This window comes from Syngnathus acus, chromosome 12, assembly GCF_901709675.1.
Source record: "Syngnathus acus chromosome 12, fSynAcu1.2, whole genome shotgun sequence".
Classification (NCBI taxonomy): domain Eukaryota; kingdom Metazoa; phylum Chordata; class Actinopteri; order Syngnathiformes; family Syngnathidae; genus Syngnathus; species Syngnathus acus.
In genome coordinates this window covers 724616-741813 of record NC_051097.1, presented here as the reverse complement: position 1 = coordinate 741813, position 17198 = coordinate 724616, and the positions used below count along the sequence as shown (strand labels likewise).

Genomic DNA, 17198 nt, shown 5'->3' with positions numbered 1-17198 from the left:
GTCCCTGCTGAAGAAAAGCAGGCCCAAACCATGATGCTGCCACCACAATGTTTGACAGTGGGGATGGTGTGTTCAGGGTGATGAGCTGTGTTGCTTTTACGCCAAACATATCGTTTTGCATTGTGGCCAAAAAGTTCGATTTTGGTTTCATCTGACCAGAGCACCTTCTTCCACGTTTGGTGTGTCTCCCAGGTGGCTTGTGGCAAACTTTAAACGAGACTTTTTATGGATATCTTTGAGAAATGGCTTTCTTCTTGCCACTCTTCCATAAAGGCCAGATTTGTGCAGTGCACAACTGATTGTTGTCCTATGGACAGACTCTCCCACCTCAGCTGTAGTTATCTGCAGTTCATCCAGAGTGATCATGGGCCTCTTGGCTGCATCTCTGATCAGTCTTCTCCTTGTTTGAGATGAAAGTTTGGAGGGACGGCCGGGTCTTGGTAGATTTGCAGTGGTCTGATACTCCTTCCATTTCAATATAATTGCTTGCACAGTGCTCCTTGAGATGTTTAAAGCTTGGGAAATCTTTTTGTATCCAAATCCGGCTTTAAACTTCTCCACAACAGTATCTCGGACCTGCCTGGTGTGTTCCTTTGTCTTCATGGTTCTCTCTGCGCTTTAAAGAGAACCCTGAGACTATCAAAGAGCAGGTGCATTTATACGGAGACTTGATTACACACAGGTGCATTCTATTTATGATCATCAGTCATTTAGGACAACATTGGCTCATTCAAAGATCCTCACTGAACTTCTGGAGTGAGTTTGCTGCACTGAAAGTAAAGGGGCCGAATAATATTGCACGCCCCACTTTTCAGTTTTTTATTTGTTAAAAAAGTTTAAATTATCCAATAAATTTCGTTCCACTTCACGATTGTGTCCCACTTGTTGTTGATTCTTGACAAAAAATTAAAATTTTATATCTTTATGTTTGAAGCCTGAAATGTGGCGAAATGTTGAAAGGTTCAAGGGGGCCGAATACTTTCGCAAGGCACTGTAGATTACTGTTTGAGCTGTTCATGACTGTCTACTTTAGAGCAGGCTGGGTCACAGGTGGCGAGGCCACCTGATAGGATGGGTTTGGAGTCTGTTATGTTAAAGTTAACTAGCGCTAGGCTAGACTTGCAAAAGAACCGATACTTCCGGTAACAATTTGATACCAACACGCAAAAAATACGTCAGTACCAGCTTTTTGTGGTACCGTCAGAACCGAATATTTAACTTTTCACTCTGCGAGCTGTGTCGATTCTTGCCGGAACTGAAGGGGGCAGTGTACTGAATAACAAGAAAACCTTCGATCTTTCATAACAATGGCTTCAGCAAGTGGGAGTGGAAATCCAATACGCCGGCTTGTTGAGAAGCCAGGTTGCTCAAAGAGTCGTGTCTGGAAATATTTTGCATTCAAGGCGAATGCAACCAGAGCAATTATAGATTCGTCCGTTTACCATCACTGTTGTGCCACGTTACGTTATAAATACGTTAACCCGAATATGCCTACGTGCCATCATTTCGGCTTGAGTCAGCTGGGGCGATACGGTTACCAAACATATTTAATGTCAAACACATAGACAAAGTGCGCAGACAAAGGCTCAAATATGCAAAATTACGTTTGGGCACATGTTGAGGGTGCGTGCACAAGCCTTCTTGGCTATAGCAGATGGATTAGTGATTTTAAACGTAAGAGCATTCTGTTGTTTTGTTGTTTTTTACCAATTTGTGTCGAGAATCGTGGAAAATCACAGGTATTTGTATCATCTACTGAAATTCTGGTATCGGCACAACATAGCTCTTTGTATAGACTAGAGCGTCACAGTTTGAATAGTGCTACAGCAAACAGTGACACACTTTCTACAGAGGTAGTAGACAAGTCTAGTTACTCGTTTCTGACCGGTCTCACTGATGGTATGGTGCTTGCTCCTAATAATACGTGTTGCCAAATATTACGTACGTAAAACGTAATGTTCTCTGATTGGTTCATCGGGTCTACATATTACGCCAGTATATTACGTCTCTGTGTGGCAGAAGCCACACAAAACAACTTTACAGATTTGGAATTTGGTCCACACAAAAGGTGCACCTTATTAAAAGGCGCACCTTAATTTTTAGAGAAAATTATAGGCTCTTTAAGTGCGCCTTATGGTGCAGAGAATACGGTAGCTAATTACCCTCTCCCTTTTTTCTTTAAAGTTCTACATGTTATAGGTCACTTTAATTCTTTGTATGCAAGAATACTCATCATTGACTATAATGACGCAGGATCCCATCGAGTATTCCCGTCAACTTACTTTTATTTTATTAATGGGTATGTAAGACTCCCGGCCACCTCTCCACTTAAAATCAAGTCTATAGAGCAAGGGTCGGGAACCTATGGCTCGCGAGCCAGATATGGCTCTTTTGGTGACTGTGAATGGCTCGCGGACAAATCTGACATTTGTTTATACAATTGAAGTCATAAATAATTTTGTTATATTATCAAAGTAAAAATAGACCCACTGAAATCAAAATGTTAAAAATATGATCACGTTTACAATCCATCCCATCTGTTTTCTACCGCTGAAATCCACAGTTGCGTCCTATCAGCCAATTCCAACTGCCCTTCGGTGTACAGAAGGGTGACGCCAGGTCAGACCAAAAAAAAAAAAAAAAAAAAAAAAAAAAAGAGTGATTTTTATTGGACAATACAGTGCCTACGGGGTCGTGAGAGGTAAAATTCCATCCGCTTTATTTAAAATGTCAGCTAGCTAGCTGGTGTGTGCCAGCCAAGCAAGAAAGATGGCGAAGAGATAAAAAGATGACGATTACCGAACATTTCTGATTGAGTGGACCGTAGAATTCGCATTTGTAGAGAGAGGAGGCTCTGCTACGTGCCTCATATGCAATGACAAAATTGCATCAATGAAACGCTCCAATATCAAGCGCCACTTTGAGACACGACATGCTACACTTGCGACCAAATACCCAGCAGTGATACAGTGATGCACGAATACATCCCTTCAAAATAGCAACACACGGACACGCATTTTGAGCACCAACACAAACATCTCTGTAAATAGCCCAAAATTTGTAAATAGGTTATCAAATTTACCGAAGTCAAATTCCTTGTTTGGCACGCTCAAACATGGCGAATAAAAAAACTCTTGAATCTCAAATGTGAAAACGTTGCTGTTTGCGCACGTAATCAAATATGTAAATACATGTTTTTGCCATCGAAAACTTTTTTTTTTTCATGTTTTATAGAAGGGAAGGGCTGTTGAGCTGTTTGAGACGTCACTAAACCAAAAAATATTAGTCAGAGTTGCAATTGTGCAGAAAATATCTTGCACAAAAACCTAATTTTCTCCTTATTTTGTCTGAGATTGCTGATTTGAGTGAAACCCAGCTATTTTCAAATGGTGATAACTAAAGAACGGTATAAGTTAGAATCACACTTTCTTTTTCAAATTAAAGAAGGTCCAATCTTTCATTTGGTAGCACCAGTGTATATATAGCCATAGCAGACAATATTCTGCAGGCCTTACAAAACGAGTGAATGCTCAAAATCGGCTGGGATTTTAGGGGTTATTTTTTCTGAAAATGCTTGGCATTCAAAGAGTTAATGATGAACCTATATTGTACATCTAGAGTTTGTAATCATCTATTGCACTTTATTTACTACATGTCCATGCCTGCTTGTCTATGCAACAACCAACCTCATGAGCAGAAATATCAGCCTCCAACAACTGGTGTTTTTTCAGCAGGTTGTTGACTGAGGCCAGATCTTTCCCATAGTCCTCTGAAGCAAGAAGTGCTTCCACCTAAAAAGCACAATGTGTCAGTCATTTTCTAATCTGTAAAAGCATTTCTACAGCCTATGGTATGGAGGTAATCACCTCAGAGAGCCAGAAGTCAAAGTCCTTGATGCCTGTGTTAAAGTTCTGTTGTTTATTGGCTTCTTTGAGTTTTTGGCTCTTTTCAGCAGATTTGTTGACAAGGAACTGCCATTGCTCATCCAAGGCACCAAGGCGTACCTAAAGAGAAAAAAAGCTTTTTGAAGACTGCTGACTGACAACATAAAATGCAGACATAAATAAATATCTTAATTCGGGATAGCCTTGTCACACTTTTTGAACAACCTTGGTTTTTAAGGATCAGATGATAATGAGCGGATCCAAAACCTTGGATTCACAATCAAATAACCCGCATACAAATTCTCTCAAATAACCTAAAATATCAAGAGGTATGTCACTAGTTACCACCACCAGAGTGAGACTGTGCGAACATATAAATAATGCATCCACTTGTGAGCGCTTTGAGTATATTACAGAAAAGCGCTACTATAAAAACCCAGTGCTCTATAGTTATTAGCGTGAAGGCGAAGGCTTTTACACTTATGTTATTCTACACCATTCACTATATTCTTCTTCTGTTTAATTCTCCTCACGTTTTTGTTCTGCTACTACTTCCACATAATTCATCCGATTCACTTCATTCCACTTTTGACGTATTCCTAATATTCCTGCAAAGGGTGCTTGCATTTTTCCCCATTCTCAAAATGTTCTGTTTTTGCAAAATTCGCAAATTTAAGGCAAAATTACCCCCATTCATTCTTAATGGCACATTAACATTTCACATTTACATCGTTCCCGTTTGAAATTTACATCATTCAGCTCATTCAAATCACATTGGAGAGGATTGTCAACATTCCCAAGATTGCCACGTTTCATAAATTTCACATTTTTGGAAAATTTGCGCAGCATTTTGAAAAATCTGCTTTTTCCCTTCTAATTTCTACATTTTACAACCAATTCAACCCGTTCCAGGGCTGTGGACTCGGACTCGGGGACTCGGTCGGACTCTGTCATTTTTGCCGGACTCGGACTCGGTGCTGATTTTGGCCGAGTCCGCCGAGTCCGACAATAAAAAAAATACGTTCAATTTTATTTTCATCATGCTGCTGAGAATGCGCGTAGGAATACTGTCCACAGCCCTGCTTACGATCAAGTTTGAAAAAGAACTTGACAGCATTGAGCGCCGCCGGCTGTGACTACGGGGGCCCATTAGGTCCAGAAAAGCTGACAAGACGCTTGCCAAAATGGCAAGGAAAAAATGCACAGCTAAACGAATATATGACGATGAACACAGGACGTTTTTAACAGAGTTAAAGTTGTTTTTTGTTGAACGCTATGGCAAGCCATTCTGCCTGATATGTCGGACGTCATTGGCGCATTTAAAAGCTTCAAATGGTCAGCGCCACTTCAGCTCACTTCATGCCAATATCAATAAGGACTTTGCAAAAGGGACTGAATTTCGCAAGCACAAGTTTGGAGACTTTGAAAAGTCAGGCAGAAAAATAGGTACAGTTTTTCAAATAAATTACGAAGCACTCAGAGACTGTCACACTTGCATTGTTTCAACTGGCTTGGAACATTGCACGGGCTAAAAAGCCATACAATGAAGTGGAGTTCGTTAAAATATGCCTCAGTGACGTTATTGAATTTTATTTTCATCATGCTGCTGAGAATGCGCGTAGGAATACTGTCCACAGCCCTGCTTGCTTGTTATGAAGACAAATTTAGTTGTTGCGTGCGCGCCCGCGCCTGCCTGCCTGCGTGCGTGCACGTACAAGACCCACAATGCCCCGCGCGCAGCCAAGATGGAAGAACCCGGGAGCAGCGAGAGAACAATGTTTTGCCTCTAGATTTGGGGGGGAAACGCAGCGTAAGTTACGATCAATGCGGCCACGTTGAGTTGCACTTAGGCTAATGTTTACATTATGTACCAATGTCAAGGACGATTATGTCACCCAGCTTATATCATTGATGTGTTTCGATAGTTGTGGGGTCGTCACTAATTATTTGTGTTTAGATAAATGTCTGAGCTATAATGGTGTAATTAATGATTAAAACTTGAAAGTATCGGTTTATTGTATTCGTTTATATGTTTAATAAAGACAAAGCCATCACAAAACTGTTGTAATTATTTAGATTTTGATCTAAATTAGCCTTGAATAAAGACTAAGCAGTCACATGAATTAACAGAGAAAAATGGACAGCCGGCCCCGGACTCGGACTCGTGGTCAAGAGGCCGGACTCGGACTCGGTGCAAAAATCCGACCGAGTCCACAGCCCTGGTTCTAACTTCAAACTGTTCATCTTATACCTACCTATTCCAAAACTTCACACAATTAAAAAAATTCACATTTTCACTTTCAAAATTCACGCAAGATTCCGCAAAATTTTGTTTTTCCCTTCTAATTTCTCAATTTTTCAACCGATTCGACCCGTTCCAACTTTTAACTATTCATTTTATGCCTACCTATTCCACAACTCCCCACTTACCAAAAATTCCAAATTTTCCACTTTAATATTCATGCCAAATTTTACAAAATTTTGGTTTCCCCTTCTAATTCCAACATTATTTGATCGATTCAACCCGTTCCAACTTTAAACATCATTCTGTAGCATTTCCCAAGTATTTATCCAGCTTTTGCTCCTTCACATGCAATTTCTCCAGAAATTGCAAATTCTAGTTACAAAGCACTAAGCACGTGGAGCACTATGCTTATTTGTTTTTTGTTTCCTGTAACCACTAGTGCTGTTGTAAAAATACAAATTACCCCACTGGGGGGCTAATGAACATTTTATTTAAAGTGCCAAGACGGTAACAATACATAATGTTCCATTATATAACACAATTTAGATGAAAGCACACAGACAGTAATAAATACCTTGACTGCATCCTCACTGCCAGCACAGGCACCTCTCTGGATGAGTGTGTCACCAGTATCTATGACCCCACGGATTCGGTCAGCATTGGCATGAAGCTCCGCCTCAAATGCTTGGTGCTTCTGATGTTTACTCTACAGTCATTGGGGGGGAAGGTGCATGTCAGGTATGCATGTCAGGTTAATATCAATATAGGACAAATTGGTCACATAAAGTACTCACAAAAAGTTGAGGACATTTGGTGTATGAGTGAAATTTCGTATGAACTTAAAATGTATTTTTTAAGGGTGAATTTGACCTAAACTTTTGAAAGACATTGGTTACTATTCAGTCTTTCATTACTTTTGCAGAATTTGATGTTCTCCAACATCGACTGAATGGTCTCTTTGTATCCCTGTGGAACCTGCCGATAACACAATGACGTAAGATCAGTGGTTACTTCCACCCGAAAACATGCTGTTTAAAGCCTCTGAGTGGGGTCTTCCTCTTGCTGAACTGTTCGGTGCAGTCTTTTCTCTGTGAAGATGACTGTTTATAAAAACTATTCTAAATAAAGCAATAAATGGATCATGGATTGTTCGAAACACGTGCATTATGTTCTTCAGCTCTTGTCAGAGAACAGCGAGTAATCCAAAAAGCACAGAAACATTGAATTCAGATTAAATTTGACTGGAAAGGTTATAGTGCATTTTAGATTTAGAAGTTTCACCCAAAGGTAAGAATATCAACAACTTTTTATGAGTGGGTACCGTATTTTTCGGACTAAAAGTCGCTCTGGAGTACAAGTCCCATCAGCCATAAAATGCACAATATAGAGGAAAAAAACATATATAAGTCGCACCGGAGTTTAAGTCGCATTTTGGGGGAAATATATTTGACAAAATCCAACACCAAGAACAGACATGAACCAGCAACAATAGGCTAACAACACGGTATGCTAACGTGACATAAACACAAACGAGGAGCTGAGAACGGCCTGATGTAACATTAACATTATTCAAAACATTATTCAAATAACTAACATAAATAACACATTTATCAAACCATCTGTGTCACTCCAAATCATCAAATCCATCGATCGAATTTGTCGTCTTTTCTGTAAACAATGCTGCTTGTGCGGCACGCCGCTGACGTCGGACTCGTCGTCAGTTGCAGTTCAAATTATTCCACAGGCCGATATAACAATATATCAACTATATATCAAATAACAATAATATAAACAATTTTATCAAACCATCCGTCACACCAAATCTTTAAATCCATCGGAATCTTCGTCTTGTGTCACTTAAAAAAAAAAACACAGCTGTTGACGCCGGAAGGAACCAAGTATGCCGCTGATGTCAGACTAGATATATCAAATAAATGTAATTTAAAGAACAATTTTAACGAACCATCCGTGACACTCTAAATAATTAAATCCATTGGAATATTCATCTTCTGTGTCAAAACAAATACCACACACACAGCTGTTGACACCGGAACTACGTGCGGTGCTGACGTCAGACTAGATATATCAAGTAAATGTAATATGAACAACAATTTTAACGAACCATCCGTGTCACTCCAAATCATTAAATCCCTCGGAATATTCATCCTCCGTGTCAAACCCCCCCCCAAAAAAACAGCTGTTGATTCCAAACCTACGTGCGCCGCTGACGTCAGCCTCGTCGTCAGTTGCGGCTCCAATTATTCCACAGATCTACGTATATAACTATATTGTAGCGTTACCAAAGTACCAGGCAAAACGTGGGTGTGGTAACCAGCTCTTTATTTCACAAAACAAGAGCTCAACATATGAGCCAACACACGCAAGCGCCCTGGATCGCTCTTCCCGTCCCCCCCCTGCTTCCGTCACGGCCTCGCTAGAAAATTGGAAACTACTGAAGTCTAACAACATACATGTTGCTACTCTAAATAAACTATATGTAACATAAATAAGTTTATCGAACCATCTGTGTCACTCCAAATCATTAAATCTCCTGACTCCGGAAGTCAGTGAATGGAACTCATTGTCATGAGGCTCCAATTATTCCACAGCCATAGTGCGCCCTCATGTGGTTTAAAGTGAAAATAACATGTGAAGTGATCAACTATACTAGTAAGTAATGTGTGATCAAGTAAAAATTTGTGAAAAATTTCACATACAAGTCGCTTCAGAGTATAAGTCGCCACCCCACCCAAACTATCAAAAAAAACGCTTGTAGTCCGAAAAATACGGTATGTCTACTAAAATTATACATATAAAAATGTGAGCCCAAGTGTACAAAACTGGTATGAACACAGACAGACAGAGCGTGTATATCTAGCGCGCGCGTGCACGCGCGCGTGCGCGCGCACACGCGCACGCGCACACGCACACGCACACGCACACGCACACACACACACACACACACACACACACACACACACACACACACACACACACACACACACACACACACACACACACACACAGCTTTTAACTAAAAGCTACTTTTTCTACATTTCTATAAAAATCTGGCACAAGAGTTTATGTTTATTATTATACATGATATGAACAAAGGAAGATGGCAGTTAGTAAACTAACAGAACTAACAGTAGTACTCGCACTTACCAGAAGCTTGGATAGCTATAAAGAAAGCAAAAGACATTAGGAGAGAATGTCAGATAGGAGAATGCGTTTGGCTATGAATAGACAAATGATGAATTATGTATGATAAAATACAATTTGACATCTATGAAAGAAAATAGTGTTGTGTCCCTTGTCACGCTTAAATGTTTTAGAGAAAATTCAGGACAACATGAGAATTGGTAATTATTCGGTCACTTACAACAAAAGGTACAGATATTAGGAGAGTAACGGTTTTGAACCGTACTGGAAATTCAAAGTTGAAAGTACTTTGGTTCAACTACTCGTTCTGTTATCCTGAACCTCAGTTTGGCCGCACTCATCATAATTACGAGGAGCACTTGAATGCAGCATAACCTCATACGCAATATGACACCAATCACGGACAAACCCGAACAAACAGCACCCCCAGCCACATTCGGGTCGGTCGTTCTGGAGATATTTTGGATTTACGATTGAGACGACAGGATTTTGGTCGCGTTGTTAAATGAATGAAAGTTATTTGTCGTTTGTGTTCAATGAAACTGTCTGTGGGAGAGAAAGCTAACACGTCTACGTCTAACATGCATAGGCGCATATGAGGAGATATCACACTATCGCACTGAGCTTAAGCAGCCCGGCGGAGCAGTGACACCACAACAGCAGTCAAACATTTACAATGGCTTCAAACTGAAACTTAGTCCAAAATCAGAGCGAGCAAAAAAAAAAAATGATTGCAATATGTACTTGTTATTAAAAGATAATTTAATAAGAATTTACTGTTTTGGTATTTAAATAAGAAACACACATGATTTGCCTTTGGGGACCGCATAAAATGACGTGGCCGGCCAGATCTTTGACACCCGTGCTTTAGGTCAGGGGTCCCCAACCCCCGGTCCGAGGACCACTTGGTACCAGGCCGCCAAGCCGCACAGGAAAAAGAAAAATATATATTTTAATCGACGATCAATTAATTCTGGTCGAGACGGTCGTCCAGGTCACGTGACATGTTTCCGCAGTCGAGCCCGCAAAGCTAGCAAAAATAAGTAAAAATGTATTTTGAAAAATATAAAAAATTTGGCAAGCCTCTCCTAATTACATTCGTCGCTGTGTCTCTTGACACAAGATGCTTGTCTCGGTCACGTGAGATGTTACCCCAGTCGAGCCCGCGAGGCAAGCAAAAATGAGCAAGAAACAGAATTTTGGAAAGCTTCTTCGGAAAGGGAAAAAAGCACAATGAGGAGACTGAAGAAGAAGAGGCTACCACTTCTAAGAAAAAGAAAGCTACATTTAAAAGAACATTTCTGGAGTCCGACTTAAAATATGGATTTATTGACACAGGTGACTCTGACGCGCCAAGCGCACTCGGCATATGTAGCGCCAGGTTAGCTAACGAGGCAATGAAGCCTTCAAACTGCTTTAGCACATGGAGACCAAGCATCCTGCATTAAAAGACAAACCTTAACCACTTCGGGTGTCATTGTCTCTGATTACGCCTAGATGGGACCGGCTCGTTTCTGAGAAACAAGCTCGGTGCTCCCAATAATTCAACGTAATGGTGAGTTTTATTTTTATGTGGGTTATATTTGTTTTTATGCCAGGCGTATCATTTTATTACATTGTATTTATATATTTATTATAAATGTATTCTTTATTTATATAGATTTATTATTTATTTATATAAAGGCCGGTCCGCAAAAATATTTCTGACGCGTAGCCGGTCCGTGGAGCAAAAAAGGTTGGGGACCACTGCTCTAGGTGAGCATTGGGTGGTGTGCGTAGAACTTTGAGGGGAGGGGTAATTTTGCTATTTTGGAATGAGGCTGTAACATAACATGGATAAAGTGAAACACTGTGAATATTTTCAAATCTCACTGTATTTGATAACCAATTAAGTAAATGGTGTCAGTAGGGGGGTTAAAAATTTACCTGAATGTTGGTAGGGTCCTTATAGGATTCGTCAGTCGCAGTTTGCAGTTTCTCACTGATCCAAGCTTCTATTTCATCCACATCTCGGCTGAACTGCTGCAGGGTTTGGGATTCACCTAGCTTTGAACGCTTTTCGATCATCTGGGTCTTCAGTCGACGCCACCTTTCAAAGTATCAGTTCTTTAGAGTTAGGAATTGTTTTTTTTTTAGTTTGTCTTGTGCTTTCACACGGCGCTGCTGGCTGCTAGCTACAAGCAACGAGTGTCTGGCTGGCAATTATGGCAACAGCAAGCAGTCCAACGTCTGATTCTTTGCTGTCTTTTCTTATTTTCTCTCAATGCTGTAGACATAGGCTAGTTTGCAAGTCAACTCTTTATTCTAAAGGAAGAGGATGAACCTTAAATGTACTTTGAGGTCTTTATCAATCACTGTCCAGATAAAAAATAAGACAGCCTTCCTTATAATGCACTTAGAGTAACTTATTTATTGTGTTATTTGTTTATTTATTATTTATTCATCACTCTTATTTATTCATTGTTTGTGCCTTCTTGTTCTTATTTTTTTTGTGTTGTTTACTTGTATGTATATTGTGTACTATGTTTTGTCACCGTGGGATAGTGGGAACGTTATTTCGATTTCTTTGTGTGTCTTGGCATGTGAAGAAATTGACAATAAAGCAGACTTCGGCTTTGAGTTGTGTTCCCAAAACCTAGACAGCCATAATTGGTATTCTAAGTTGATTTTTCTTTTTATGTAATGGGAAACATGTTTACAAAGTAACATCTATTTACATTGATTTTTTTTTCTGATCTGAAATCATATCCGAGCTGTAGCTGTGGCTAGTCATGTTTACCAGGACCAGAGTTTGAATGTTTGAGCGTACAAGTAATGCATCTACTTGAGTGCTTTAAGTATACTGTAGAAAAGCGCAATATAAATTCAATATATTAGTAGTAGTGGTAGTAGTGGTAGTGGTAGTAGTAGTAGTAGAAGTAGCAGTATCTTTTTTTTTTTAAAGGTGTACAACCTGTCAAGAACTTCATTGCGTCGAATGAAGATCTCAGGTTTGGCATAATGGTCAGCTCCAATTAGTTGATTGGCAAACGATTGCAGAGCAGCAATTTTCTCTTCCTGTGGATCCAGACAATTTCAGATTTACAGGACAAAAGACAATCATTGACAAAGGTTACAAAATGTGTGTGAAAGTTCACCTGCACATTAATAGCTTTATCAAAGTCTTCATGCTTTTTGATTAGTGCCTCAACACTATCAAGGGAGTCTCCCTTGTCATCGCTTGCAAGGAAGGCTTCACGAGCTGCCATCCAGTTCTCAGCCTGTTCACAGTCCCTGCTAAAGAGCTGCAAGTCAAATGCAGAAAATCGTCAATAAATGATGTAGACTAAACTGCCGGTAGTGGTGACAGAAGTGTTTGTTTTATAAACAAGCAATCTTTTTTCAACATTTACCTGGAACTCCAGGCACTGGTCCAGCATCATGCGACGCTGTACCCAGGCCTTTTCCAGGTCAGCTCGTTCCAAGTCTAAAGCCTCGAGTCTTTGTTTGATCTCGGGACTTGCATAATGGCCTTGCACTAGCAGCTGCTGTCCAAATTGCTCAAAGCCCTGGAAAGTACCAATACGAGCATCTATCTCCGTGCGATGTTCCTGGAGAAATAAAGAGAAGCAAAGGGACAAAAATAAGGAACATTTTACGTTCAAGAAATCTTTACAAAATCAATCACGTTTAATTCACCTGATGCCTTTCAAGAAGAGCTTCAGCTCCAGTCACATCCTTGGCTAACTCCTCAGAAGAAACAAGTCCACGGATACCATTAATCCAGGACATGAGGTCTCTGTATATAAAGAGTGCAATAGAACTTCAGAAAATTATCACTTCAAGAACAAGGTCAAATTTCCATCAACTCAAAAGACTGTCAGTTTTATTCCTGCAACTTTTGCTGATTTTTAAAGTTTTGTTGATGTACCGTTTTGGTAGAGATATTGAGGTACTTTATGCAGGTATAGTATCGAAGTCAAAATTTTGGTAACACTGCTCTTTTCCTGTCGATTCCAGAGTTCAAAATTGTGAAGTAAAAAACGGGGGTGTGAATGATCTAATTTCTGAGTTTTTGATTCTTATACTTAAGAAAAAAAACATCAGATTTGTTCAATCATATTTTAAATGATAACTGATTTTACAGCCTTTCTGCCCCTTCCGCACGCATAGTGTTTTAATCCAAAGTCAAAACTGACATCATTGATTGCTCGACCAACAAGAATGTGGTCGGACAAGGGCTCGTCGCCCAATCATCCGACGAACTGACCCGCAGACGTCAACCCTAATAGACATTGCACGTGTACAAGTCTCTAAATCTGGTATGCAACTCACACAAGCAGATGTACACGATCATGGCAGAGCTCAGAGACGGAGCAGAAAAAAAAGCCGTAAATTGGTTCCTAAGTAGACACTTTAAAATCACAAGGCTCCGATTTGTATGTTGAAAGGTTTGTTTGTTTTGCTTTTTGAGTGTTATGTTTGCGATTTTTTTTTTTTTTTTTTTTTTTTTTTTAAGCTGGAGTTCATCAATATAGATAAAGTAAAACACAAAAGACTTCGATTACACACAAAGAAAATGCTCTTCTCACCTGAAATCAGATAAAAAGCGTTGCAGATCATGTGAATTTCCAAGTTTGTCTTTTCGCTGGTCAGCGCGTCCCACTAGGCTGCTCCAGGCAGTGTTGAGCTCAGTACACTTCTCCTGAATGTCATCCACTGCTTCTGGGTGGGACTGTATTAGACGTTGCGCTGTCTCTCCAAGGGAGTTCACCTGTGAAATAAAAGAAGGAAGAGCCTTTCGCCTAATTCACACTGACTGTGGAAAGGCTGCATTGCTAAGTCCATATAGAAGACAACAGACCATTCTCCATACAGACCATTTTCTATACCGCTTGTCCCCACGGGGGTCGCGGGCATGCTGGAGCCTATCCCAGCAGTCATCGGGCAGTAGGCGACCCTAGCCCTGAACCGGTTGCCAGCCGATCACAGGGCACACAGAGACGAACAACCATCCGCACTCGCACTCACACCTTTGGGCAATTTGGAGTGCTCAATTGGCCTACCAAACATGTTTTTGGGATGTGGAAGGAAACCGGAGTGCCCGCAGAAAACCCATGTGGGCAGAAGGAGAACATGCAAACTTCACACAGGGAGGGTCGGAGGTGGAATTGAACCGGCACCCTCCTAACTGTGAGGCGGACGTGCTAACTAGTGTGCCACCGAACCGCCCGGGAACACTGCTTGAAAAACTAAATTTGACCAGGCACTTCTTTGATGTTGGGGGATGATGCAATGATTTATATGGATCGATGCATCCAACAACGGAACATTTTGATCTTGCCACTTTGACATCCTTGAGTTGTTTGGACTACAAAAGTCTCTCAGAGTAATAAACATGGCGGATTCGTAATGAACATGGCGGATTCGTAATGAACATGGCGGATTCGCGAATCCGCCATTCAGGGGTGTCGAAACTCCAGTCCTCGGGGGCCGAATCCCTACATGTTTTCCGAGTTTCCCTCGTTAAACACACCTGATTCAATTGATCAGGCTCCTGCAGAACGTGAGGATGAACTGATCATTTGAATCAGGTGTATTTAACGAGGGAAACTTAGAAAACATGTCGGGATTCGGCCCGCGAGGAAAGGAGTTTGACACCCCAGCGCTATGTTTATTACCCGGATTTCCGTTTGGCAACACCCATTACCTTGTTTGTTTTGTACCGCCCCAACGGATCAGAATCAGAATCAGCTTTATTGGCCAAGTTTGTGCATGCCAAACAAGGAATTTGACTCCGGTTGATCTCAGCCTCTGTACAACATTTAAGTGACGAACAACATTCAGGTTACTAACAACATTTTAAGTGGCAAGAGTAGGATGTTATTGCCTAGTGATGTCTCTGAGACTCTATGAGTTGTGTGAGTTCATCAGAGAGACAGTGATGTGATGTAATAGATAAAAATACGTAATAGAAAACAGAGAAATTTGAATAGAGTAAAATAGCCACCCAAAACAATCAAAATTATCTCTACAGCACCTGGAGGGATATATTACACTTCTCTACACTCCTGGAGACTCCAAATATACAAGAAAATTGTTTTAAAGCAGTAAAGTCAATTTCCCATGATATGTGTCCTTTAAATGTCCGACAAGCTCTGCAGTTAGCTGAAATGGAAGGTCTGTATATTGTAGATATACCGTAATTTTCGGAGTACAAGTCGCACCGGAGTATAAGTCGCACCAGTGATAATGGGACGTCCAACGCTGCGTGTTAGTTTCGCTTCGGGGGGGGGGGGGGGGGTGCTAATGGGACGTACAACGCTGCGTGTTCGTTTCGCTTGGGGGGGGGGTGCTAATGGGGCGTCCAACGCTGCCTGTTCGCTTCGCTTCGGGGGGGGGGTGATGTTTATGCGCTGGATAGATTTCTTGTGCGCTGAGAACGTGCGGGCAGTGCGCGATTGCGCACGCGCGCAGCTTAGAGGGAACATTGCTTGGTAGCACTCCAAATTGCCCTAGGGTGTGCATGCGAGGGTGATGTGAGGGTAGGAGCGTAGACCAACAGGTACCGTTTTTTTCCATGTATAATGCGCCCCCATGTATAATACGCACCCTAAAAATGGCATGTCGATGCTGGAAAAAAGCCTGTACCCATGTATAATACGCACCCAAATTTTGACTTTTTTTTTTTTTTCTTTTTTTTTTTTTTTTAAAGTCCCAATGGTTGTCACACACGCGTCTGGGTGTGGTGAAATTTGTCCTCTGCATTTGACCCATCCCCATGTGATTTTGATCCATCCCCTCGGGGAGAGGGGAGCAGTGAGCAGCAGCGGCGCCGCGCTCGGGAATCATTTGGTGATCTAACCCCCCAATTCCAACCCTTAATGCTGAGTGCCAAGCAGGGAGGCAATGGGTCCCATTTTTATAGTCTTTGGTATGACCCGGCCGGGTTACTTAAGTCCGTAAACGTAAAATTATTTCAGAAAAAAGATCATCTTTGGGAACAACCGGATGTTATTCTGCCGGTCAGTATCACTGCGCATGCAGTAGCAAACTCGATAGCGAAGAAATATGTGAGACTCTCAACGGGATCACCAATATTTGAGTGATGTTCCAGTTATTTATCACAATTATTTATTATTATAATAATAATATATATAATATATATAATAATTATTTATTTATTATTCACAATTGTCATGGTGATCTTTCTGGTGATTTCTTAACTAGGCTGGATGTATTTTTTTTGTTGGCGTTGATTTCTCCGACTGCCCAGAAAGGCACCACCGCGATCAGTTAGGTTAAAATGAAAAGAGAGGAAAGTGACGTTGTAAAGAACCATCCGTGACAAGATTTTCTTCAAAAATTGTTGTACCATGATTTTCTTCACAAAAAAAAAAAAAAAAAAAATAAGAAATTTAAAAAAATTGTACCCATGTATAATGCGCACCCCAGATTTTAGGACAATAAATTAGTTAAATTTTGCGCATTATACATGGAAAAAAACGGTAAATTGAGAGCTTTGCCTGTTGGCTCAGCTCTCTCTTCACCACGATGGATCGGTACAGAGTCTGCATTACAGCTGCACCGATCCGCCTGTCGATCGCAGGCTCCATCCTGCCTTCGTTCGTGAATAAGACCCCAAGATACTTGAACTCCTCCACTTGGGGCAGGATCTCAGAAGGCATTCCACCCTTTTCCTCCGTGAGTTGTCACCTTATCGTGGTGGAGGGGTTTGCGTGTCCTAATGATCCTAGGAGCCATGTTGTCTGGGGCTTCATGCCTCTGGCAGGGTCACCCATGGCAAAAGGGTCCTAGGTGAGGGGCCAGACAAAGTACGGCTCACAAGAACCCCTTATGATGTGTACAATAAATGGACTTTGTTTTCCCTCGCCCAGACGCAGGTCACCGCCCCGCCCCCCCCTGGG

At 41.1% G+C, this 17198-nt stretch overlaps 1 protein-coding gene and 1 long non-coding RNA gene across 10 annotated transcripts in view; one reads left to right on the top strand and one right to left on the bottom strand.

Annotated features, from left to right (window-relative positions):
- The window catches only part of sptan1 (spectrin alpha, non-erythrocytic 1), a 106172-nt gene that overhangs the window by 19667 nt on the left and 69307 nt on the right, over positions 1-17198 (bottom strand). For 3 of the 9 annotated variants that reach the window (XM_037265766.1, XM_037265767.1, XM_037265772.1), the window contains 10 exons: positions 13863-14044; positions 12970-13069; positions 12684-12881; positions 12429-12575; positions 12245-12348; positions 11218-11380; positions 9289-9309; positions 6704-6835; positions 3867-4004; positions 3687-3791 (listed from right to left, as the gene is read on the bottom strand). In XM_037265766.1, coding sequence (XP_037121661.1) covers positions 3687-3791; positions 3867-4004; positions 6704-6835; positions 9289-9309; positions 11218-11380; positions 12245-12348; positions 12429-12575; positions 12684-12881; positions 12970-13069; positions 13863-14044 — 1290 coding nt within the window. The remainder of the gene's footprint in view (positions 1-3686; positions 3792-3866; positions 4005-6703; positions 6836-9288; positions 9310-11217; positions 11381-12244; positions 12349-12428; positions 12576-12683; positions 12882-12969; positions 13070-13862; positions 14045-17198) is intronic. The other 6 variants (XM_037265768.1, XM_037265769.1, XM_037265773.1 and 3 more) reach the window with 2 other exon arrangements.
- The window catches only part of LOC119131444, a 546859-nt gene that overhangs the window by 524847 nt on the left and 4814 nt on the right, over positions 1-17198 (top strand). The gene's annotated exons all lie outside the window — the stretch shown is intronic.